The sequence below is a fragment of the Sylvia atricapilla genome, chromosome 23 (assembly GCF_009819655.1).
Source record: "Sylvia atricapilla isolate bSylAtr1 chromosome 23, bSylAtr1.pri, whole genome shotgun sequence".
In the NCBI taxonomy this organism is placed as follows: Eukaryota; Metazoa; Chordata; class Aves; order Passeriformes; family Sylviidae; genus Sylvia; species Sylvia atricapilla.
This window is the reverse complement of record NC_089162.1, coordinates 4,337,948-4,364,370: the sequence shown is the minus strand read 5'-3', so window position 1 is coordinate 4,364,370 and position 26,423 is coordinate 4,337,948. Positions and strand designations below refer to the sequence as shown.

Here is a 26,423-nt window from a genome sequence, read left to right as displayed (position 1 = left end):
TGCCAAAACACCTTTCTGGGCTTTGGCTCTGCCCAGGAGGGCAAGGCTGGGCTGGGGCACTGCCTCCACCCCAACAAAGCCCAGATCTGTTCTCTGCCACACTGGAATACACTCAGGTCTCGCTCCATTGAAGGCCAGTCATTTTCTCAGCAAATTTTCCCCTCCCTTTCTGCTCCAGAGACTTTACTGCAAAGGTTTGGAGGTACAAACTTTCCCAGCAGAGCTGGAAACTCTGATAGGGCAGGGGTTTGTGTTGTATCCTTGTGATTCTCCAAGAAACACAACCTGAGTTTTCCTCCTGCCCTCGTCTGTTCCACTAACTGCATTTCTGTATCAGTAAATGCTGATTTTGGGCAGAGATTCAGAAAAAGGCTTGGGATTTTGCTTCCCATGCTTTCTGTAAAGCTCAGCCTTGGTTTAAAGCAAATTTTACCTGCCCTGTCTAATGTCCTACCACTGTTTAGCTGAAATTCTGCAGGAAAATGAGATTTATTTTTTTTCCCCATCCATTTCCTCCCCCTCCAGCTCTATGCCGTGGCAGTTAAAGATTTGGTGAGGAAAACAGATAAAATCTACAAAGTGAAAAGCCGGAACAGCACGGTGGAGTACACCATAAAGAAGCTGGAGCCAGGAGGGAAATACCATGTGATTGTCCAGCTGGGGAACATGAGCAAGGAATCCAGCATGAAGATCAACACAGGTAAGGGACACAGCACCTGCAGAAATGTTCCTGCAGCTCTTGGTCCTCTCCCACAGCCAAAGCCCAATTTTGGGAAGCCTCCCAGGGGAGGTGATTGCACCCCCAAATGACAGCATTGAGAGGAAGCTTCTCAAATGATACCCAGCGTTTTTCTCCTGATAAATGGAGGTGGGAAAGACACCACTTTGGCTGTGTGCACACCATCAAGCACCATTATAGCCCTACCACTGAAAAATCCCTCCCAGCTTCCACAGCAGCCTCTCCTCCAGCACATCCCTTTTCCAGAGTATTGTGCTGATCCCTAAAAAAACCCCACTCATTTTCAGAAAATACTCCTGTAAGAGGAAAGTGCCACCAGTGCTACAGCTGCCACTTTTTTTTCCCATTTGCAGTCCCCCTGTCTGCACCAGACGCCTTAAAAATCATCACAGAAAACGACCATATTCTGCTTTTCTGGAAGAGTTTGGCATTGAAGGAAAGCAATTTCAATGAAAGCCGGGTAAGTTTTGCTGTGCCTCGTGTCCTACAGAAAATCCTGGAGCAGAGTCAGTGCAAGGCTCCTTTCCCAGACTCTGAAATCCATCCTGTCCTTGGTGAGCCCTCCAGAAGAGCTCACTAAAATTCATGTCATGGCTGAGGCTCTGAAGCTGATAGATGCAATCAGTCACCTTTTAGGAACATAATTACCCTGCTAGAAAAGGACAGTTGTCCCTTGTGTGAAAGGACTGGGAGTAGGACAATGCCCTGCCACACCAGGGAGTCTGAAAGTTGTCATTATTCAGACCTGGACAGGAGATCTGTGAAATGTTGTCTGTCAGAGCATGGGCAGGTAGAAAACTGCACCAAAAAAATAACCCTCACCCTTCTGGACTCTGTGTTTGGGTGGGTGCTAAGGACAGAGTGGACCAGACAAACCAAACCAGAGTCATTTAGGTTGGAGAAGACCCCCAAGATTGGGTCCAAGCTGTGCCTAATCCCCACCTTGTCACCAGCCTAGAGCACTGAGTGCCACCTCCAGTTGTTTCTTGAACACCCTCAGGGAAGGGAACTCCAAACCTCCCTGAGCAGCCCTTCCAATGTTTAACAACCCTTATGGTGAAGAAATCCTTCCTGATGTCCAACCTGAGCCTCCCCTGGCACAGCTTGAGGCCATGTCCTCTCCTCCTGTCACTTGGGAGAAGAGAAGTCTGTCCTCCCTGAACTGGCCAAGGTCAGTGCACAGGGGTTCCTGGAGGAGGCTCCCTCCAGCTGAGTTCACCAAAGCCAGATCCAGGAGGTAAAACCAAGTTTCAAAGCCCTTTTGGAAGGAGCAAACCCATCCTCTGCAGCCCAGTGATGTGGGGTTTGTGTCCCCCTCCCTCAGGGCTACGAGATTCACATGTTTGACAGCCTGATGAACATCACAGCCTACCTGGGCAACACCACAGACAACTTCTTCAAGGTGTCCAACCTGAAGATAGGCCACAACTACTCGTTCACTGTGCAGGCCCGGTGCCTCTACGGGGGGCAGATGTGTGGGGAGCCAGCCACGCTTCTCTATGATGAGCTGGGAACGGGTGAGTCCCAATTTTACAGAACCCCAGAACCACCAGGGTGGAAGAGACCTCCAGGATCATCCAGTCCAACCCAGCCCTGACACCTCAACTACACCCTGGCCCCAAGTGCCACATCCAGTCTGTCCTTAAAGACATCCAGGGATGGTGACTCCACCACTTCCCCAGGCAGACTTTATCCCTCTTTATCCCTATTCCAGTACTTTATCACTCTTCCTGTAAAAAACCTTTTCCTAATATCCAACCTGTATTTCCCTTGGTGCAGCTCGAGGCTGTGTTCTCTTGTTTTTCTTAAGTCCTCTTATTCTGTCAGCTGCTGCCTGGAGAAAGAGACCAAACCCCACCTGATGACAACTTTACAACCTTTCTAGGAGTTGTAGAGAGTGATAAGGAGTGATGTTTTCTCCTCATCCTCCTTAAAAAAAGTACTCAGGGGAGCCTCTTAAGTTCTTTAGGGATGTGCTGTTGGTACAGATAGAATTTGTGTCCTGTCGCTGTAGGACATGAAAGACTCCAAATATTTTAGAAGGCAAAAGTGTAGAAAAACAAGGCTTTATTGTCTAAATTCTTACTACCTTTTATAAGGTGTTCCCACACAGACTGAACACGGTTGGTGAATAGAAACGACACCTCTCTAATGCCATTGGTTAAACCAGAGAAACAGCAAAACACCACCTGGAGAAAGATTGTTTGGAGAGAGGAGAGTTGTTGGCCAGGATTGTTTTGAGAAGAAGCTTCCTTGAGAAATTTCTCCTTGGGGAAAAGTCAGCAGCTGCCAGCAGGCTGAAATCTCTCAGACCCACAGTGTCCCTCTCTCCCTCCACCAGGTAAAGACTCCTCTGCCACCAAATCTGGCCGAGCCACGGACGTGGCTGCCATCGTGGTGCCCGTGCTGTTCCTGCTGCTGGTGACCCTGGGCATTGGCTTCGTGGTGCTCTACATGAGGCACAGGAGGCTCCAGAGCAGCTTCACTGCCTTCGCCAACAGCCACTACAGCTCCCGCCTGGGCTCGGCCATCTTCTCCTCGGGGGATGATCTGGGTACGTGGCCCTGGTGGCCTTTGGGGACAGCACTGGGGAGGTGGCATCAGGGCAAGAGTTAATTATTTTATCATGGGTTGGGCCACTCTGGCATCGCAACCTCTGTGGATTTGGTCTAAGAGTACAAATCATGGAATTACAGAGTCGTTAAACCCTGAAAAGATCTTCAAGGTTATCAAGTCTGACATCCAAAAGTTTTCCCAACTGAACATTTTTATCAAATAAAACCCCTCCTTCCAATGCAAATCACTTAGAAATACATTGAGGATGTGAAATCAGGGCAAGAATTAATTATTTTATCATGGTTTGGGCCACTCTGGCATCATAACCTCTGTGGATTTGGTCTAAAACTAGAAATCATAGAATTAGAGAGTCATTAAACTTGGAAAAACCTTCAAGACCATCAGGTTCAACTGCCAAAACTTTTCCCAACCAAACATTTTTATCAAATAAAACCCCTTCTTCTGATGCAAAACACTTAGAAATGCATTGAGGACGTGAAATTAGGGCAATAATTAATTATTTTATCATGGTTTGGGTCACTCTGGCATCACAACCTCTATGGATTTGGTCTCAGAGTAGAAATTATGAAAGTCTAGAGTCATTAAACTTGGGAAAAATCTTCAAGACCATCAAGTCCAACCGCCAAAAGTTTTCCCAACCAATATTTTTTATCCAATTCAACCCCTCCTTCCAATGCAAATCCTTTAAAAGCAGAGTATAAAGTGCTGAGGGGCCCCTAACAGCTCTTTTTTGGGTTTGTTTTCCAGGAGATGAGGACGATGAAGCCCCAATGATAACTGGATTTTCAGATGATGTCCCCATGGTCATCGCCTGAAGCGCGTTTCCGACTGTACAAAACCAAATGGTGTAAATATTTTCATTTGATAAAAATAGTTGATTGTTTATTTTAAAAATGCACTTTGAGTTGCAATACGTTATTTTTATATGGGCCAAAAAAAAAAAAAAAAAAAAAAAAAAGAAAGAAAAAAATAATAATAATTTTAAGAATACACTTTGTAGTAATCAACTGTGAATTGCAGACTAGGTTGGTTGAGTAACAAATTGCTTTGATTTAACATTAATTTAGTCTTACAAGGCTATGCTTGCTGGGCATGCTTTTAAGTCTGTGAGATATTTTCTGTTGACTAAATTGGCTACTCATTTTATTTTTCTAAGACAAGAAAAAATTTATTTAAAAAAAAAATCAGGAGATTATATATGTAGAGAGAGATAATATAGTCCCTGAAGGTTTTGCTTTTACTTTAGGAAAAAAAAAAAAAAAAGGAAAAAAAAAAAAAAAAAAAAAGAAAAATCCTTTGGACTTTGTTTTATATGAAAGTATTTTTGTTGTGTTAATTTATTGGGAAATCTGCTGTGGAACAGATTTCCAGAGTCGTCAGACATTGTACACATTCTTGTGTAGAACATGTGCCACTTTATCTCGCAAGGCAGTCGTATCTTGGCATCCCCATCATTGTCCTTGCCATGATAATAAAACCCCTCATTTCACATGGTTTTTCTCCCTTTTAAAGACCCAATCTCTGAGCAATCTTAAGGTACAGCAGCACTTTTTTTTTTTTTTTTTTAATATATATTTATTTTTAGGGGTGAGTTTTAGCTTCCTGCTGCTGTGGGAAGTCAAGAATATCCCCGCACCAAGTTGTGCTGCCCAAACCCCTCCTGCTGCTGCCCCTGCCCTTATTTAATCTGGAGCTTACAACCACCACATCACTGAAACAAAATAAAAATTGCCACTTGCACCTTAAAACTCCTTCCCCAGGTATTTTTAGGATATCCCTGCTCTGTGGAGCTTCCCTCAGATGCCAGCGCGGTGGTGGGACGGAAGGGGGAGCCTGCAGTGTGCGCAAATCCAGATTTTCCACGCTCACACAGAGCAATAATTACTGAAAATTTAAATTAATTTGGCCCACAGCAGGGATTTGATGCTCCCTCATCGGAATTTCCTAAAAGCAGCTGCAGTTTTACCTACAGCTTTAGAAATAATATAAATACACACACACACACACACGTGTTATTTTCTCATCTCACGTTCCCAGCAGACACAATACTGGCTGCAGAGCCAAATGCAAAAAAAAAAAAAAAAAGTCTGCTTGCCACTGTTTGGAGCTTTGATTTCTTTTTTTTTTTGTGACAGCAAAATGTGAATATCACCAAAAAATAATTGTGAACCTCACTACCTGCCAAGCCAGGAGCACGGCAGGGGAGGATGTTCAGGGCTCTCCCCTGGCCGTGCTCAATATATGCAAAACTTCTCACCAGGAAATACAGCACACTGTCTTGTCACACTGTTTTTGTGGGGAAAAAAGAAAAAAAAAAAAAAAAAGGTATTTTTGCTGTGTAAATTAAGTTATAATTGCAGTCTTCCTACAGATGAAACGAGAGAGGCCAACTATGTTTTGATACGCAACTGATCCGTTTAATTTCACAATAGAAAAATGTATTTAAAAAAAAGAAAAAAAAAGAAGTTGAAGTCTGGATGGTTTGATACTCTAGAGAAATACTGGCTCTATTTTCAATTACTGGTGTTAGCATTCCTGATGACAGATTTTTTCCCCCCTCCCCAAAGCTGGGACCAAACTAGAATCAGATTTTTATAAGTAGCAGCAAGCTCGCAGAGTTGCAATATTTTTACCTTGTCAGGGGATCAGGTGATGTTCAGGAGTTGAAATTTTGAGTAAAAATAAACTCAGTACACACTGCTCAGTTTGCCCTGGACTTACAGCTACAGAGAGAGACCAGACTCTGACCCAGAGGATAAACCAGTCTCAAAAACATAAATCAAAAGATTTACTGCAGGAGAGGAAGCCTAAAAACAGAAATAAAGAGCGTTCAACCCCTTGTTTATAAAGTAAATTTTTTTAGCACAGGTAACTGAAAATTACAATGTAGCATCTCAGAATCTGGTGTGCCTCTGGTGAGGGTTAGGAGTGGTTAAATTCTGATATTTTACTCCCCCAGGGTAAATCCTGCTGCAGTAAAATGAGCAGAATTTAGAGTCTAGCCCATCTCTGTCTAGCCAGAAGCCATGGGGAACCTTGTAACCACTTGATATCCTGCAGGAATCCCTTGCCTGGAGATTTCCAAGCATCACCTGGGGGACAGGTCACTCCTGGCCACCCTGAAAGGCTCCTGCCTTGGGGACTCTTGTGCAGAGCAGAGCATTTTGTACCCCAAAACCCCAACACTCCTGGTTAAATCTAACTCTAAAACACAGTGTGGGGCAGAGCAGAGCCCTCTGTGGGGTCACCCCTGCCTGCCCAGGGCTTTGGGGACACTGCAAAGCCCTTGTGGGGACAGCCCTGTCACTCAGAGCTGTCCCCAACCCTCCCCTTCACTGCAAAAATCACCACTGTGCTCTCAGCAAAGCAACTTTCACAGGGCTAGTGTATTTTATATGTAGAGGTAGAGAAGTCTGGGCTCCAGGCGGGGAGGAATCGATGCAGTTCTGGGGTAAATTGTATATTTTTATGAACTTTTGAAGCACGGAATCTTGTTCACGGAGACATTCAGGGGGTGGGAGGGTCCTGCTGTAAATATGGAACGTGGATGTGGATGTATATTTCGTTCTGGTTTCGTTTCAGTCGCCTTTTGTGGATGTGACATGACTTGCTACCCTGAATTTCAGGAGGTGATTCGGGTTTGCTTTATGAGAACCCGGTAAAATGTTTGGATCTGTATGGAAAACAAAAATAAAAAGGGTGTGGAAAATACTCTGGTTAGGAGGAACTTCCAGCAGTTAATTTGTGTTTGCATCCATTTCAGATGCCCGTGGGTGCTCTCAAGTCCATTTGAACAAAAGACTAAAGGTTGAACACGAAAATCTGTTGAGGTTTTGGACCATGAGGCTCCTTTGGCTTTGGCTCAGGCTTTTTGTGAGGTTTCCTTTTTTGCGCTGGGGCTTTGGTTTTTACAAGAAAGGACAAGGAGGTACCATTTCCCAGGCTGGAGACCTATTAAAGGTCCAAAAAAAGGCTTTTTTTAGTCTGAACAAACCCCATCTGTGGGTTGCCAGCCCTGTAAAAGCTCCCTGAACCCAGCGAGAGCTGAGCCCACGCAGGAAGCAGCTGGAGCAGGAGCTTCCAGCCCCTCTGGGGTTTGGCTGAGGACCCAGGAAAACTGCAAAAGGATTTCACAAGGGGTGAAATTTGGGGTGAAAACCCCTGGCTGCAGGTGTTTCATGTGTGGAAGAGCTGATGATCTGCGAGTTCACAGCCCAGCTCTGACCTGCTCCAGGTGCTCCCACCTTGACACAGCCTTAGGGGACAGCTGCTGGGCTCAGCCCCAGGAAATGCCTCTTTTCCTTGGCCACAGATGGAGTTACAGGGATGTTTGGGAGCTCAGAGCAGCCAGGAAGGGCAAGGTGGTCACCAGCTTGGTGGTCACCACGTTATTTCACTCCTCCTGTGTCCAGAGTGTCCAAACCCCTCACATTATCCACCAGGGAACCCCCAGCTGTAGCCAAGGAAAGTCTCCCTGAGCAGAATTCCCATGGAATTCCCAATTCCATTGCACAGCTCAGTGTGAGCACCTCCATGCTTGGAATCAGAGTAATTTTAATTACAAATTTCACTTAATTGCTGATGGAAAAGTCAAATATCATTTTTTTCAGAAAAAACAAAACAAAACATTTTCTGAAACAGCTTTCAAGTCTCCTTCAAATGGACTTGGGAAGGGAAATGGTGCAATAACTCAGCTGCTCTTGGACACCAAGAGCATCTTCGTTCCTGGAAATAGCTGCAACATCATAATTAATCCTTCCAAACCTGCACCAGTCCACAAGCAGCCAGCCTCTAATGGAGGTAGTGTCAACTTTTAATCAGGTTCTTTAAGTGAAGTTTAATGTTATACTGTTTGAATTGCTACTCTGTGTCCTTTATTTGTTTGTTTTGTTTCATTCATTGATTTCTGCTATGTATTATTGCACATTTTTGAAGGAATTTTTGTCTGTCCATTCCCCCCCTCCCCACCCCACTTAATGATAATAATAAAAATGGATTGGGTAAACAAAACAGCTTCTGATTTCTAAAATTGTTATCCAGCATCTGTGTGTCTAGTGCAAGAAAAAGGAGAGGTTTTTTTCTGAACATATTTTTGTTTTACAAAACCTATAAGGATTATAGAATCATTGAATGGTTCGGGTTGGGAAGGACATTAAAGATCATCTAATTTCTACCTCCTGCCATGGCCAGGGACACCTTCCACTGTCCCAGGGTGCTCCAAGACTCATCCAACCTGGCCTTGGCCACCTCCAGGGATCCAGGGGCAGCCACAGCTTCTCTGGGCACCCTGTGCCAGGGTCTGCCACCCTCCCAGAGAGGAATTTCTCCCTGATATCCAGTCTAACCCTGCCCTGTGTCGGTTTGAAGCCGTTCCCATCCTGTCAGTGCTCCTGTTCAAGCGGCAGTGACAGCACAAGGGCGATGAGAATCAGGAAAATTGAGCTTTGTGCCGAAGGAGCGGCGGATCCTGAGAGGTGCCACCCTCATTCCCAACGCAGTCACGTCTGCCTGTCCCTTCCCTCAAGGTCACCAACACCCTCAGACATCAAACATCAGCTCCAGCCTGTCCAAGCTTCACCTCCACATTTGCACAACACAACCCTAAGAGTTTTCTATGCTTAAAACCCATTTGCACATCACCACCCTGAGAGTTATTTTCCGTGCTCACAACCCATTTGCACAATACCATCCTGAGAGTTATTTTCTGTACTTGAAACCCATTTGCACACCACAACCTCGAGAGTTATTTTCCCTGCTTCAGACCCATTTGCCCACCACCACCCCAAGAGTTATTTTCTCTGCTCACAACCCATTTGCACAATACCACTCCAAGAGTTATTTTCTCTGCTCACAACCCATTTGCACACCACAACCCCAAGAGTTATTTTTTGTGCTTCAAATCCATTTGAACAACACTACCCAAGAGTTATTTTCTCTGCTCACAACCCATTTGCACACCAATCCCGCCCTGCACGGGGTGTGTGCAGGTACACCTGGGCACCTGAGCAGCCGAAATCCAGCAGGATTTCTCCTGGCAGGGAAGGTAATGAGCAGGCAGCCGCCTCCTCACACGTCCCTCATTTCCCGGCCCAGATAATTGGAAAGGCAACATGTGATCTTGGTGGACATAATTGAAGGCGTGCGAGCATCTTAAGTGTTGCACTTCATTAACATTTAGCTTCAGGCGACGTTAACAAACAGTCGTTCCTTCCTCCCCTGTCGCCCCCTCGGTCGGAATGAAGCTGATTTTTATTTTCTTTTCTTTTTCCCTACTGCCTCTGGAATAGATTGTTCCCCCAGAGGGGTACAAGGAGCTCCACCTCATTCCCAAGCACCGACTTTCTGCTGGAGGAACCGACGTGACTCTGAAGCCTCAGTGGTGTCACTGGGAAAACTTTAATGGGATGGAAGTTTGCCTCTTCTCCTGGCAAAACCTGCAGCTTTCTGTGGACAGGGAAGATTTCCACCCTCAGCCTTTATTGCCTTCGCCACAGCAAGTCAGAACATTTTTCCCCACTGGGATGAGAACCCATCAGAGAGGAAGATTGCAGTTCCTGGAGGAGCTTTGGATGGAGCACAAGGCACAAAACCAACCAGGAGCTGGATCCAGGCTCTCTTCACTCTGCTGCTCCTGAAAAATTCATCTCTTTACCCCAGATAACACCCAGGGGCTGCTTCCTGCAGCCACAGGGAGGGGGAAATGTGGATCCTGCCTGCAGGAACGAGGAAACCAGGTGGAAATACAGAAAAAAAAAAAAAATCCCTTCCCACCACGGGTTAAGCTTTTCACAGAATCAATGGACTGGTGTTGAGAGAGAGCAGCTGAAGTTCTGGCTCACTGCTCCTCCTTTGAGCGAGCGCTCCCAGCCCCTCGTGCCAGACTCCTGAACGGTTGTGTTTAGCCTTTCTCAGCTGGAAAGATGAAATAACTGAGGATATTTCACAGCAGAACTCAAGCTGGATTTGGGGATGGAGGAGCCAAGAGCTCCCAGATAGCCCAGCCGAAGGAAGGAAGGAAGGAAGAGAAGGTCTGTGGGAAGGGAAGATTCATGCTAACCATCAACATCTTGGCTCCCACCACAAACCTCCCAACCTGCCAAGTGTGGGATGCAAGAAAAATGGCATCTTCCAGGATGTGAGGTTTATTTCTTCCCCGTAAATTATAGGCATCCAGAAGCCCACAACCTCAAACTCTCAGAGCTGGGCTGACATCATGCTCAGAAGATTTACTCTCCCCAAGCTCTGCAGACCTGGGATAGATTTAGGGAGCAGACCTGACTTCTTGCTTGTCACCTGCGTGGGGTTGTGCTGGAAAAAATCCCAGGGTGATGGAGGGTCATAAAAAAGGAACCAGACAGCAGTTTAGGAAAAAAGGAAAGACACTCAGTGAGCAGGAAGTCATTAAATCCATCCTAAAGCTCCAACACGACACTGGCTCTGCAGGAGGGGAATGTTTTAGGGTGGAGGACCTGAGGCAGAGGTGGAGAAGAAGCAACATTCACATCACCAAGCCTCTCATCTCCAGGCTGGCCTGGCCAAGAGAAGACTTATTTTCCCTGGATCTTTCTGTAGCCAGTGGAGGGAAGCAGACACCATTCAAGAAGGAATTTGGAACTAGAATGGAAGTTTGGGGCTTGAGTGAGCCATTCTCTGTCGCTTTTGTACTCTGGGAGAATGGCTGCCTGTGCATTTTGTACTTCCCCAAGGCTGAGAGAGATCCCAAAGGGTAACGAGAAGATGGAGAAGATGTTGGAGGCTCCTCCTGGCCTGGGCTCCGTGTACCAGCAGGCAGGATTCATCCCTGCCCAAGCTGAGAGGGTCACTCCAGGCCTCGTCTGCAGCCAGGGATGAGGCACAGCAGTTCAGAGAGTGCTTCCCTCATCCTAAAATAGGCCAGACTCTCTTTGCTATAATGGGAACCCAACGGCGACTGCCTCACGCCGAGCCCCGGGACTGTAAGACACCACAGCCTACGTGAAACGAATCCCAAACCCCAGAGCTGGGTGAGAACATCCCCCCTGCAGCCAGGCAGCTCCTGGAGCACACACACCCTGCAGCCTGGAGAGGAGTCCTGGCTGAACATCTCCTCTTTGTTAGCACCCCTGCCCCAGCTCCAGCAGAGAGCAGCGCCACGGCTCCTCTCCCAACACCTCCCCGCTCCCCCTTTGAGGCTGTGTGCCCCCTCTGGCCTTAGCCTGGCTCTGAAGTGACACAGCTTTCCTTTCCCCTCGCCAGGGCTTTCTCAGGATCCCTCGGAGAGCCAGGAACATGAGCCTGGAGGCCAAATCCCAGTTGTGTGCTCGGTCACGGGACCAGCTTGGTTTCCCATCCAGCTCCACTCTGCAGTAGCTCCATGGAAGCCACAGCCAGCCTGTCTCTGTACCCTGCAAATTACCACGGCGGACTCAGGGCTGGTGAAGACAATAGCGTGTTTGGCTCATTCTTCTGCATCAACACCATTTCCAAATGTACTTTTCCCTCCTAAACTTATTTAACCTCGCAAGCAAGAGCCACAAGGATGGCGAGCCGTTTGTTCCGAGCCCAGATCTCCCGGGAGCAAAGGCACAAAGAATAGAAGGCGGCCTGGAGAGATGGGAAGAGGGAAAATCCAGAGAGGGATTCGAACACACCGCCCTTGGAGACCGTGCCAGTGACCTGCTAAGGGTGCAGCCACCATAAATAAATAGGCAGCTTTTATAGTCTGGCCAAGCACGGTAATGCTTGAGCCGCTTCCAGCGGGTGGGGCCAGGCCCGGTCCCGCTCCTCCGCGCTGAGACAAAACAGATGTCGCTCACCCCGCGCCCGTTCTGCGGGCGATGTGTGCTGCAGCCCCTCCTGCCCTGCCACGGACCAGGGGCTTTGGGTAATGACCCCCCAAGCGCCCAGAAACGGAGCCAGAAACTTCTGCCATGGCAGGGGTGAGTCCTAAGTGAGGGGTGACAATGCCAAGGGGTGACAGTGCCATGGGGCGACAAAGCCATAGGACCACAGTGCCAAGTGGTGACAAGGCCAAGGGGATGAAAATGCCAAGGGGCTACAAAACCAAGGCGGTGACAAAGCCAAGGGAGTGACAAAGCCAAGGGGCCACAGTGCCAAGGGGGCAACAAAGCCATAGAGTGACAAAACCATAGGGTGACAATGCCAAGGGAGTGACAAAGTCAAGGGGGTGACAAAGCCAAGGGGCTCCAGTGCCATGGGACCACAGTGCCAATGGTGACAATGCCAGTGGGGCAACAAAGCCATAGGGTGACAAAGCCATAGGGTGACAAAGCCATGGGGGCAACAATGCCAAGAGGGCGACAAAGCCATAGGGTGACAAAGCCAACGGGCTCCAGTGCCATGGGGCCACAGTTCCAAGGGTGACAATGCCAAGGGCGCAGCCCAAAACCTGTGGCGATTAAAGCACCGTGTTCCTCTCCCTCTGCACAGCCCCACCTGATGCTTTGACTTGTCCTAAAACCCCCCCAAGCCTGACCCCAGATCCACCCATGGGAGGGTAGAGCTGAGAAGAGCTCTGTCTGTACCTGAACCGATAATTCACTTTTTAACCTGTTTTTTTGGCCGGTTCGGTCCAAAGCGAGCAGTTCCCAGCTGGCCCTACTGCCACCCATGTGCAGTAGATGGCAGCAGAAGCTTTAGTGATTGGCCACCAAACAAGGATCCCTCCTCCTCCTCCCCCCACCTTTTTTTTTTTTTTACTTTTTTACTTTTGGTGGCCTCAAAAATTATTAGTTCCAGATGAGCTCCCGCCATTGTGATAGTCCATTTAACCCGATCCACTCTGGGCAGAGTCAGTGCAAGTTCAAATGCAGCATTTTCACGTGTTAAACCACACATCAGAGACGTTTTTTCTCCGCTCAGCTCTGGGCATTCCTCGTGCAGCAGAGAAGGGGAAATGCAGAAGGTTAAAACCTCACACACACACAGAGCCCAGGCCATGGGCAACAATGGCACTTTGTCAAGGCAGCGCTGCCAGAGCGGGGCTGAACTTCTGAATTGAACCAGGAACCTCAGCGCTGCTTCTCCCTTTGAAGATTAGCACTAATAAGCCAAACCAGTGGGTATTTTGTTTTATAAGGAAAGAGCATTTCAAGTCACGTACGCTGCTATTGTTGGACACAAAACATGTTCTGTCTCTGCCTGTGGTGACTCCAGCGACTGCTCCACGCTTGTCTTTTGCTGGGATTACCTTTATTATTTTATATTATATTAAATTTGCCTCCCGCCATCTTTCAGGCCTGTTAAAATGGGTGGGGTTTCCCAGACCTAAATGCACATATATAGTTAAACCCCCCCCATTTTATTAACGTATTATTTTATGATCATATTCAAATTTACGCCTTTTTTGGATGAAGTATTGAGAAACAATAATCAAAACTACCAGATTTCCCTCCTACTGGAATAACAGGCGCATCTCATATAAACAAGCTCCATGTAAGAGGTGCATTAAATGATTTGTTTCTGGTAAACGAAGACAGCTCTAGCACAACACATGGAAAATTTCATGTTGTTTGCTTTTGTAATTCACTGTACACACAGCCTTTAATCTGAGGATCTCCGAGCACCCTGCACAGTTTAATTAAGGCCCACGACTGCCATGTTGGGGAAGTACATTAAGTGCTGTTATGCTGATTCTTTACAGATGGGCAGGCTCAGGGGCTGAGCTGTGCGCTCCAAATTTCCCTCTCCCCATCCTGGATGGGTCCTTAAAGCTTTTCCATGTGGCCTTCCCAACGACAGCCAGAGAAAATAGCTGAACTTCAAACCCCAACCGAACAAGAAAACCTGCTTTCCTCCAGGGCTGAGCCTTCCAGTGACATGTTGTACCTGCAAAGCCTCTGACTGCATTCCCACTCCCTCAGTCCTGGTGGAAAACTGCCGTGTGGATCAGCACAGGGCCTGGGTGATTCTGTGATTCTGCCTTAAATAATCCCCCTCAGCAGCCTGCAACGGGTTAAACCCCAAACCCATGTACTGACATGACCCCAACATCGGGTCAGGAGCCAGACCCCGTCCCAAACGGAGACCTGCCGGGCCCCAGATTGTCTGTTTTGCTGCAGAGCTGGGCAAAAGAACATCCCAGCATCTTGGCTCCCAAAGCCCCATTTTTCCACGGTATTCTCTCCTGCGGGATCTGTATGGAAACCGCTCGCAGTGCCGAAGCCACGGGACAAATGAATGGGAATTCACCCTGCCAGTGATATCCATCATGAGACACAAGGCTGCACAGGGGAGGGGCATGCTGAGCCCTAACCAGCTGCACATGTACAGTGTCTGCCTCATCCAGCCCCTGGCCTCGGGGACTGAACAGTTGCTAAACCCTGGGAGCGGGATTGGGAGCAGCCAGGTCACCCCCCGCTCCTGGCTGATGCCCTCACACCTCAGCCACCTCCTCCTCGCTTGGGAATGGGCAAGCAACCAGCTTTGGCCAGGGGATGAATAGGTGCTGAAGTCATTCAGTTTTTCCCAACATTGTCGCAGCTTTGGCTTGCGGAGCAGTTCCTCCATCTCTCCCTTTCCCGTGCTCCTTCCCCCTCTCCTCTGCGAGCTCCTTTGTTCTCGTGTTTACAGCGGCATCGATTTGCTGTCAGAAAGCAACATGGCCTTGGAGTTTCTGTACACACACAGCCCAGACCCAGCCACCTGGAACCTGCCCCTCTCACGCCCCGACTCGCTGCCACGGGCTGCACTTGGCCTTTCAGATGTCACTGCTCCTTTCTGCTCCTCTTAAACCCGCTGGGGGGCACAAACCATGGCCTCACACGGAGCCCCAGAGAAACACCTGGGCAGCACCAGCTCCTTCTGCTCCCCTTTCCCACCAGCTCAGGCATCTCAAAGGTTTCAGTCATGTTTTCCTCCTGTGATTTGTGGAAATCCCCTCCCTGCTGCCTGAACAAAAGTCTGGGTTGGTTGTGCAGAGTAAGCAGCCCCAGGACTGCTGTCCTCGCTGTGTTTGCAGAATAGACAAGAAAACATGAAAGGACAGGGCATAAACCATCTCCCTCCTGCTCTACCAAGATGTAATCCAGCTTCTGGGGCTCTCCCAAAGAGCTGAGGGATTGCTGCCAGCCCTGCTAAGCCTTTAAACAGGACCATGGGCTCCATCTCACCTCAGGAGGGCACCTGGGGGAAAAGCTGCCAGCGGTCCCCATGCTGGGTTGCTGCACCAATTTCCATGACCTGTTGAGAATTCCCTGCCTCTCTCAGCTTCCAGCAAGTGTTGCTCCAGGTTTTAGAGCAGCAGCCCTCTGCTCAGCTCTGTTTATTGCCACTTCACAAGCCTCTTACGGCCATTCCCTGGCATGTGGTAACTCAAGTCCCTTTAGTGGCTTCTCAGAGGGTTGATACCCCCGTTTTCATTTGGTTCCAGTTTCCAGATCCCCTCTCTGTTCCAAGCTCCATTGCTTTTACCTGCTTTTGTTCAGCTCTCCCGTGAAAGGAGGGGTTGGAAGGGGTGACAGGTCTGTAAATATATTGGATTGTCTCTGGGAAAAAAAAAATAAAAAAAGGTAGAGCAGAAAGAGTGATGGATACACTCTTCCCCTCCTTGCACTTGGGACAGATGAAGGAAGATGGCAGATAATTGCTCTTTATTGTGCCCCGGGTTCACCTTAAGATGAAGGAAGTGATAAGATTTCAATTAATGTCATTTAAGATTCCCTGCAAGCTGTCCTGTTCCTTTCTCGGCTTCTTTCCTCCTCTGAAACTGGGGTCCTCAATGCTGCTTTTGTAACCCCACGGGAGCTCCCTAAATGGGCCACATCCTCACCTGGTGAGCACTGTCAGGCCTTCACCGACAGCACCGGAGCAATGCTAATTTAGACCAGATGCCAATCCCCCTGCAGCCCCGCTCTGGATTTATTGTAGGGCAGGATAGATAACATACTTCATTATACAAAGCAGGGATCGTTTTCCAGCTTGCCCAAGAATGAACCGAGGAGCTTTTCTAATCAGCTTAAACTGATCAAGATATCCAGGCATGGAAAGCTTGATATGATATCCAGGTTTCTGTGTAAGGCACCTAATGCTCAGCTTTTTTTACTTTCCAGAGTAACTGCATCGAATTCCTTGGGATTGCTTCCCTGGAAAAGGAGAATACAGGGAGCTGCAGCCCAGGGAGCTGTCACCCTGTTGAATAACACACAAACACACTGGGGCAGAGAGAAACCTTCAATAGATATTGGTTCTTTTGAAAGAAAAAAAAGCAGAAAACAAAATATACTAAAAGAAATAAATGGGTGCACGAAGCTGCTGGTGAGATTTTGCATACCAGAAACATCTGAATTTTGATCTCGTGTTACCTAAAGCCAGAAGAAAGCACTGAATCACCAAGGTACCCCAGAGCAAACCCCAACATCTTGAAAACGTTCCCTTCAGATTTTCAAAATGTCTCCTTACAGATATCTGCTGGCACGCAGTCACAACATCCTCCTTTTCTGACTGCGCCCCTTCGGAATAAAGCAGAATTTCCACGTAAAGAACGACTCCTGGCTTCCACAGACTTCCTAATTCAAATAAATTATATGTATTGCATCGATGGCTACAAACAGCAGTGCAACCCCCACCCCGACAAACACCCACCAAAGCGGCTCAAATAGCAGAAATTCTTTGCCCCCCCTGCAGATACATTAATGTTTATTGTACCCAAGAGCATCCATTTTCGCTCCTCTTCTATATATACACGCATGACGTTTCCATATGTTCCGCAGCTCAGCTCCCTGGTAACATCACACCCTCCAGGGGAGGGGAAGAAGCCTGGAAACAAGGGGGGAACTCAGCCAGAGACCCCGGGTCGGGTGGGAACAGGGTGGGGAAGAAGAGCTGAGCTGAGATTTTGTGCCTCCTCCTCCTCCTCCTCCTCGAGCACCTGGACCCAGCCCGGTGCTGCCACGACAGAGATGCCACATCAAAAACTGATTTTCCTGCTCGTGCCCTGCAGCAGCAAAACCTTCCCCTGCTCCTTTTTATTTTTTGGTGGTTCTTTTTTTTAACAATAGCCATTCCCAAGGTGTGAAATCTGCGGGAGGGAGTAGGGGGGCAGGTTGGGGAGGGGGTGCTGCATCTGTGAATACGATTACAGGTTTAAAACGTGCGAAGTCTTTTCAGATTTAATGAACCAGAATGTGACTCTCATTTTGGCTGTGCATATTTTGAACCCTAATATATGTTTATTTAGTCTAATTAATTGCCTTTTAAAATTTTTTTTCCCCCTCTTAAACATACCTGCTCAGCTCTCCCAAGTATTTTGCAGTACCCACACACAACAAAGGCAATTCCTCTGCAATACACTCCTCGTTCCCGGGTTCTGCACGGGAGGAGGAGGCTGATTTGAGAAGGAAACACTGCTCTCCAACAGATTAGAAAGTCATTTTCCCTTCCTGGGTCGATGCTGAGATGCTGCATTTACCTGATGTGGTTTGAGCAGGGGCTGTGGCTGGAGATGGAAAATCAGACGGGGAGTGAGGAATTGTGCAGGGATGAAGGATTCAGGAGAGGCAGGGACAGTGTGAACGCTGCACAAGTGACCTCCTCAGAGAAAGGCAACGATTCACATTTGTCCTCTGTGATTTCTCTCCTCCAGCTCAAGTTGGGGAAATAATATGGCAAAATAAAGCAGGAGGAGGCAAGTCCTTGAATGCCAGCAACAGATACCAGCATGTCACAACCCAGTGAGCCACAAGTCTTGGAGGAGCAGGTAGCACAGGCTGGCAGCTTGGGGCTGGAAAAGCTGGCACAGCCATGAGGGAAATCCTTCCCAGCAGCTCCAAGACAAAGAGCAATGCCAGCCAGAGCCAGGGCAGGGGAAGGGAATGTTCAACCCAGTCCATTCTGAGGCATGAGGTGATTAAAGAGGTGATGTTGTGCAGAGATATATACAGTGCACATATAGAGCCTTCCATCTGGAGAGCTGCTTGTTCCTCTCACTGCCCTTGTCCTGCCAGCTGATGCAAAACCTGCTCAAAACCCTTCTGCATTTACCTTTTCCATCCTGCTCAAGTGATCACCATTGATCACAGACAGAAAATCTGTGCTCTGCACTGATGGACAGGATGATCCATAAACCCCCCACCAGGCAGGGGAAAGCTGCTGACCTGCAGTGAGTGTTTGCAAGGCCACATCCCTCCTCTGCTCCCTGCAAACCAGGGGCTCAAATCCGAAACCCTCATCGGGCACTTTCCGATCACATTTTCCTGCCCTCAAAACCTTTCACCCCAAACATCAAACAGGATTTTTTTTTTTTTCCTCTCCTCTACTACGAAAAGTTTTTCAGGACAGGAAAACGGTTTCCTGTCCAGACCAGACACCGGCTTCCTGCAAGCTCTCCAGCAGATCATGTAATCCTACGCCCCTATTTGTAAAATGAAGATGATCGATTGCCTTTGTCTCCACTACTCCAACGTCCAGGCTGTGGTCCTTAAAACACCCACGTGACCAGGCATAACTCTGCCCTGATCTCACACAGCACTGCAGTAATACTCATAAATAATGGCAGAGTTACGAAAGTAGGATTTACAGTAATGCGTCAGAGCGCGGGATGACAAAATCGCCTGGGTTTACTCTGAATTTACATGAGAATAAACAAGGCCAGACTTTTGCCCTCGTTCCGCAGAAGGGCCCCAGGTTGTGTGTCTGTGTTCCATCTCCTCACCCCCACAGGCTCTTACGTGGAGTTGCATTTATTTTAACATGATGAACTTGGAAATCGACGTTTGCCCCAGACACAAAGATCTGGGCTCTGCCCGGAGGTGGCCGTGGGTGATGTTGGGGATGTGGTGAGGATTTTGCTCCATGGCCCAGCCACACTAAGCTTTGGGCTGCCCCTACACATCCACGTGCACCCCAATAGCAACAGAACACTCAGCATACCTCACCCCCTGGAGGAATAATCCGTATAAACCCCCCAAACCAGCTCTGCTTTGGGAGGACAGAGAACTGAAAGGGTTAACTGGCTGCTTCAGCACTGAGCTCTGGTTACACAGAGAATATTTAAAAAAAAAAAACCCAACATTTTGTGCATGGACCACCAATGCAAATGCTCTGAAAAGTGAAATTGGTGAGGTCAGACCTGGTGTTTGTGGGTTGGTAGGAATGACATGGTGGAGTCCCCAGGGACTGGTGGGGTTTCTGTCTGGGCTGCAGAGCAGAGCCATCCTCCAGTGGAGGAAAGAGCTGTGCTGGGCAGCTTGGGGCACTTCTTCCTTCCATCCTCCAGCCCTGAGCTCCTCGGCCACCCGAGGCTTCTAACAGGAGCCAGTGCTGCCCCACACGGTACCTGCTGCCTTTTCAGAGGGTCACAGCAGCACGTGGAGCTCCAAGGAGATGCTCCTGACTCATGAGGAGAACCAGGAGTCACTGCTCTGACCCTGCACCCCACGGGGATTCATGGAAGCCACCGTCACCTTTCATACCCCTAAAATCCCATCATTTTCTTAACTGCACCACTGACCCCCTGGGGCACACCCAGCTCTGACAGAGCGCCACAGAGGTGGCCACAGAGGGGACACAGGAGCCACTGCAGAGCCACGGGAGGCAACCCAAGTGTTGCCATGGTGGTCTGGGGCTCCTGGCTGACAGGCAGGGATGACTTTTCGGGAAAAGCAATGAGTAGGAAGAGATGAAAAGGAGAAGCACCAGCCCAGAGGTTGCAGAGGGAGCTCCATCCCTCCCCAAGGAGGGCTGTGGCCGCTGGCAAGCCGAGGGCTGGATTTGGTGGCCCAGGAGGTGCCTGGGAAGGGGCACGGCTATGGAAAAGCCGGGTGGTTATGTAAGAAAACCATCTCTGCTGCGGCAGCATCGCGATAGCAAAGGGTTCAGGAGGAGAGGCAGGAAAATCTGCTGAGCTGGCTGTTCCTCTGTCACCGCTGACAACCCAAACAGGGACGGGTTTACAGCCAGGGGCTGAAACAACGGGCTCCTGCTCAGCTGAACTCTTCTAAATTGATATTTTCTGCTCAAAGACCTCTGCACAGACCCTGATCCTGAAGGATTTTCTCCAGGGCTAGGAACTGAGCTTTCCCACCAGCTGCTCTCCCATCTCCTCCCTCCTGCATGGAAAACTGTGGGTGGGAAAGGACCTTGAACATCATTGTCCATCGTGGAGTGGCTGCAGCACTGTGGAGCTTCCTTCCCTTTGCGTGGGGAAAACTCCACGGGCTTAATGGCAGTGATCACAGGACCACAGAATGGGATGGAGCAAGATTCCTGGGATGGGGCAGGACCCGCGGATGGGGCAGGATACCCGGGATACATCACGATTCCCGGGACGGGGCCAGACACAGGGATATGTCAGGACTTGGGGATGTGTCAGGATTCCCAGTTTGTCTCAATATCCCCGGGGATGGGGCTGGACCCGAGATGTCTCAGGATTCCCGGGACCATCTCCCCCATTCCCGGGGCCAGTTCTCCATTCCCGGGGCCATCTCCCCCATTCCTGAAACCATCTCCCCCATCCCCGGGACCATCTCCCCCATTCCTGAAACCATCTCCCCCATCCCCGGGACCATCTCCCCCATTCCTGAAACCATCTCCCCATCCCCGGGACCATCTCCCCATTCCCGGAGCCAATTCCCCATCCCCGGGACCATCTCCCCCATTCCCGGGACCATCTCCCCCATTCCTGAAACCATCTCCCCATCCCCGGGACCATCTCCCCATTCCCGGGCTGGGGCCGGACCCGGGCCACGCCTCAGGCGCACGCCCCGCCCCACCCCTCCTCCTCGCCCTCCCATTGGCCGGCGGAGCGGGGCTTTAACCAATCAGCGCGCGTCTTCCCCGCCACGCCCTGGCAACAGGGGCGGCCGCCGGCGGGTTCATCTGAGGTGCGGCGGCGGGGCCCGGCCCGGATCGCCCCTGCCCCGGTCCCGATCGTCCCTGCCCCGGTCCCGATTGTCCCTGCCCCGATATTCCCGGCCCGAGCCCCCTGACACCCGTCTGGGCTGCCCCTGTAGGATAAACGCGCCCCGAGCATCACCCGGCAAGCGCTCCAAGCTGTCTGGTTTCCGTGTCACATCCCTTTCCTGGGGTACTTAATATTGTTGTGTATTTAATATGCTTCTATAGTCAATGTACTTCCATATTCAATACACTTATATATTCAATACACTTATATATTCAATACACTTATATATTCAATTAGTATATTGAATATGCTTATACATTGAATATACTGGCATATTCAATGTCCTTACACACTGAATATACTGATATATTTGATACGCCTATATAATCAATATATATTATTGAATATATTGAATATACTTATATTGATTATACAATATTCAATACACTTAGAAATTTAATATCTATGGCATAGTCAATATAATTATATATTCAATATATTTAATACACTTATATAATCAATATACATATATATCGAATATACTTATACACTGAATACACTGACATATCGAATATATTTATATATTCAATATACTTATGTACTCAATGTACTTATATATTGAATATATACCGGCAAAAAAAAAAAAAAATATATATATAAAATATACAGATGCAGCCCGCTGAGGTCGCAGCGCGAGAGAAGAGGTGAAATCCGTGGCCCAAAAGGTGTTAGGAGAGGCTACACGCTGCCTTCCCCATGTAAAGATCAAACCCCTGCGCTCGCTCTCCTCCTCGCTATCATTTTTAATTAATGAGGGCAGCGATGCCTGCGGATACGGAACCGGGGAGAGAACGCCCTCCCCATCCCTCTGCTGCATTTCCTTTAAGGAAAAAAAAAAAAAAAAAAAAAAGAAAAAAAAAAGGCAGGGAATGATAATAATAATAACAATAATAAAATCATAATTTGCAAAGGTTGTAATCGTGCAAGAGCACAGCATTTGCGTGGTTTTTGGCGGCGCTGGGGACGGGGATGAGCGGGTTACGGCTCGGGGCTGCTCCCTGTGATTTATGTAAAACATTTGAGCGCACCGGAAAAGAGACAGCGGAGAAAATCCAATTCCAGATGATTCAAAAGGCACAAAGACAATGGGAGAAAAAGGACCAAGTTCGGCTCGTTTAAACGCTGGTAATTGTTCATTCCCATAGTGAGACGGTTTCTTCCTCAAACGAGAGAGCAAACCCTTTTAACGCCGGGTTAGGTTTGGTGTTTTTTTTTTTTTTTTTTTGTTTCTTTTTTAAAATTTATTTTATTAGCACCGTGCCAGGACTGAAGTGAACCCAAATAATCTTAATCACCAGTACTCGGTGTTTAATGGCTTTTTAAAGAAAGAAGGAGAAGAAAAAAAGAGGAGAGCAGCAGATAATGGCACAAAGAGCCGAGGTTGGAAGTCACTGCAATCCGCGCCCAGACCTCTGGGAGGTCTCGAGCACCGCTAGAAACCCGCAAATGAGGGGTAAAAAAAATTAAAAAAAAAAAAAAAAATAAAACAACCCTTCCGAGAGGGAACAAAGTTCCATTTACTGCTCACCGGTGAGAGCTGCAAGGGGGTGGCTGCACCTCCAGCCACGCATTGGCGTTCTGCTGGAGGTGCCACTTCATTTCTCCCGTTATTTATGAATTTATGGGGATGCAGCGGGTGCTGCATCAGAGCAGGGATGAATTTTGGGCTCCCGGGAGCTATGGGCTCTGCCAGGGGAGGTCGGAGGCTCTGGCGAGCTGCCCTCGCCCCTCGGAGCAGTGCCTATAAAAGGCGAGAGGAGGGAGGAAAAAGAAAAAAAAACATTTAAAAAAAAAAAGAAAAAAGAGGGAACGAGAAGGAGAAACGCCGCACGGATGAAAATGCAGCACGTTTAGGGGAGGCACAAGCACAGCTAAAGGCAGCAGAGGACACAGACCTGGCTCTGGTCCCTCCCCAGCCCCTGGAGCTTCCCTCCCCTGGGCTAAAAATCCCCGAGATGCTCGCAGGGATGCGGGTGAGGATTCTCCTCCTACCTCGGCAGCCGTGCCCTATGTCTGTCCCACCTGCGGGCTTCGGATGCCCACAAAAAAAAAAGTGATTAAATTCCCTGGGTGGCTTCAGATGCCCACCAAAAAAAAAAAAAAAAAAAAAAAAAAAAAACGGATTAAATTCGCTGCCCGTGGCTCGGTTTAGGCTCTGCAGAGCAGGAGTGGCAGCACTGGTGCAGGCAGCTCTGCTCTGCTCTGCTCTTCCCCAGCGCTGGCAAACACAAAAATGCGAGCGAGGAAAAGCGGGTTTTCTGCAGAAAACACAAAAAATCCGCATCCGTGGCTGGGAAACGCAGAGGAAAATCAACCCAGCTCGGCAATTCCTTGCCCTCACACTTCATCTCTGGGCTCCCAGAGGGATTCCTGGGCCCAGCCCTGCTGCTTGGAGCAGCTGAGGGTGCAGCAGTGCTGGGACCGGAGTAAAGGGTGAGGGTCCTGCTGGGACCCTCCCCAGAAAAGACCCCAAAACCACCGACACTGTATTTCTCCTGCTCTTCTCTTCTAATTCCAGCTGCCTTTTGGTGTGGCACTTCCCGACCTGGACTAACAACAACCTGGAGCCACACGGTTTCCCAAGCAGGAATGGCCCTGCCAGTGAGGAGCATTATCCCAGCCCTATTCCCACTGCTCTGCTGCCGGGAAAAGCATCCCAGCGTGTCCAGCCTCTAGCACAGGTGAAGACTCCAGCTCTTCTCTAAGGACCTGGCCCCTTCCCTGAATTTTCCATCCTTCAATCCCCACCAAAATGGAAATACATTCAATATTCGCAAATCCCGGCGGCTCTCCGAGGGCTCGCCGTCGTTAAGGGCTCCACACATCACGGGGAAAACATTTGTTTTTGCCATCAGCAGAGCCAGTTCCCCCTCAAACTGCGAGGCAACATCTCTGTTGTGTGCTCCTGACAGTGTTTTCTGCCCTGCTCCAAAGCACGCCGAGGGAAAAAACAGGAGCCTTTCACTCCATTTCAATGGACTTTGGAACAGGCCCCTCATGCAATATGCATTCACTCATATAGTGCTGGCAGAAAAGGCTCCTGAATGAGACAAAATATCTAATCAGCTGCATTTACCCCATGCTTCAGTCCCCCACCTGCACCAGGATTACATCTGAGAGCGTGCAAACCGTACCGGGTTCGCCTCTATAGCATCAATCACCACATTATGCATTTTTGCATCGGTGAGGGAAGCAATTTATAATTTGAGGCGGCTTCGAGTTAGGAAGCAACTGATTGCAGCATGAGGAGCTTGTGGTGGCTGCTCTGGAATATCCCAAAGCCCACGGCTCGTGTGTGGGTTTGAGTGGTGCAGCCTTAAAATGGCTGCTCCACCTCGTCCTGGAGGTAGGGAAAATGTTCCAGGGGGACTTTTTGTGGATTTGGAGATGCTGGAGAATGGAAACGTCACCTCCAGTGCCCATGTCCCGTTTCTTGGGAGAGGAAATGTGCTTTTTAAATAAAATCTCCGAGTTGCTTCAGTCCTATGGGCGAGGTCTTTTTTGTGGTTTGATTTTAAGGTGAGGCACAGAGCTGAGCAACAAAGCAGAGCTGCGAGTATTTGGGAGAGCTGCAAGCTTGGGATTTTTTCCAGGCAGAAATTGCCTTCCCTCCACGCTGAAACCAGCACAATTTGAGGAAAATTTTGGTGTGGTGGGTGTCAGACTTAAGCAGGGTTTTGTGCTGCTGTTTCCATTCCATATATTCTCCATGCTGACCTTGACAGAGAGCGTGTTTATTAAATTTGTGGACAGCACAGAGCTGGGAGAGCCCCGCCAGCATGGGAAGGTCAGAATTAGCCTTCAAAATGATCTGGATAAATTGAGAAATCGTCTGAAATAACTGGCTGAAATCCAACAGGGATAAAAAGCACGGGGTATTGGACAGAGACGGGAATATTCCAAAGCATAAATAAGACCCAGGGTGATTATGAGCTCGGCAGAAAGGGACCCAGCAGTGGGTGATGAGCTGAGCAGGGTGGGGCAGAACCTGCAGATTTCTGTCCTTTCCCTCCGTGAAGAGGGTGGAGCTGGCAGGAAGATGGGAAGGGTGCTCACATCCTGGGAGCGTGATGGCCAAGGAAAGCTGGATGTGACACAGAGCATAGTGATAAATTCACTTTTAAACAAAGGCTTGGTGCCACCCTGCAGGTTGGGGAAATTCATCCTTCCCTGAACCAAATCTTGCCTCTCTTTGCTTCTTGGGTGCTTTTTTCCCCCCAAATGAGGCAAGAAAAGCCAAGACTAGGACAAACTACAGAGAATTTCCCTTTCCATGTCAAGACAGAGAGCTCCAGTAGCTTTGTGCTCACTGGGAACTCAGTGCCCTGAGTTTAGATCCCTGTGTGCCTCCTGAAATTCCTGTCTCCTGAGCTGATCCAGCCTATTCTCCAACCTCCTGCTGGAGAGCTGCAAAGGTGTGGGGATCTCCTCCTTGCATGAGTCACTTCCCTCATGGAAATTTGGACAATTGCTATTTTACAGGTGCTGCCTGGCTGCTCAAAAAAAAAAAAAAAAAAAAAAAAGCTCAAAGAGTCAGAGTGCTCTCAAAAAATAAAACAACAACAACAACAAGAAAATATTAACCACAAAGCTGCATTTGCTGGGGGTTAAAGCATCTTCTGGCCCTCGGAGGGTTGATGATGATTTTTCCTACCATGCCACCACCTCTGCCAGTGGTCTTGGGCTTCCCTCAGCCCCATTTCCCTCAGCCCTAGAGGGGACACCACACCACCAGCCCAGTCCCTAAGGAGAAAAACACCCTGTGAGTGCAGGGTTTTATCCTTCCCCTTCACTAATTATCCTCATTTAGTAGCAGATCACATCAGCATTTCTGCTTCCACCTCTGCAGGATAAAACCCCCACTTATAAACATGCACACAGCTTTATTTTCCCTGGCAGGTTCAGACAGCATTTTAGGGTTTTTAGGTAATCCTTTAGGGATGTCACTTCCAGGAGGGCAAGGAATGCTTCCCTCTGCCTTTATTTTGAAGGAAAACTTGTGCTGCCCCAACCCGAGGCCTTTGTGGGCTTTGGTACTGCAGAAATAAAGCACAAAAATGGCCAATTCCTGCTGAATCCAACCAAGTATCCAAGAGCTGCCCTCCCACTTCCCTGCTCCACAAGCCCTCTCATGGCTTTGGGGGCCAAATTAATGTGAAATCTGTTTTTTCTCAAGGCATCACCATCACCTCAGAAGTGAAATACCAT

General features: G+C 48.7%; 1 protein-coding gene across 2 annotated transcripts in view; it reads left to right on the top strand.

Moving 5' to 3' along the window:
- Positions 1 to 8,326, top strand: part of SORL1 (sortilin related receptor 1) — a 41,997-nt gene extending 33,671 nt beyond the window's left edge. For both annotated transcript variants that reach the window (XM_066334882.1, XM_066334883.1), the window contains exons 43-47: positions 526 to 700; positions 1,093 to 1,199; positions 2,064 to 2,256; positions 3,081 to 3,293; positions 4,064 to 8,326. In XM_066334882.1, coding sequence (XP_066190979.1) covers positions 526 to 700; positions 1,093 to 1,199; positions 2,064 to 2,256; positions 3,081 to 3,293; positions 4,064 to 4,131 — 756 coding nt within the window. In that variant the 3' untranslated portion in view covers positions 4,132 to 8,326. The remainder of the gene's footprint in view (positions 1 to 525; positions 701 to 1,092; positions 1,200 to 2,063; positions 2,257 to 3,080; positions 3,294 to 4,063) is intronic.
- The last annotated feature ends 18,097 nt before the right edge of the window (positions 8,327 to 26,423 follow it).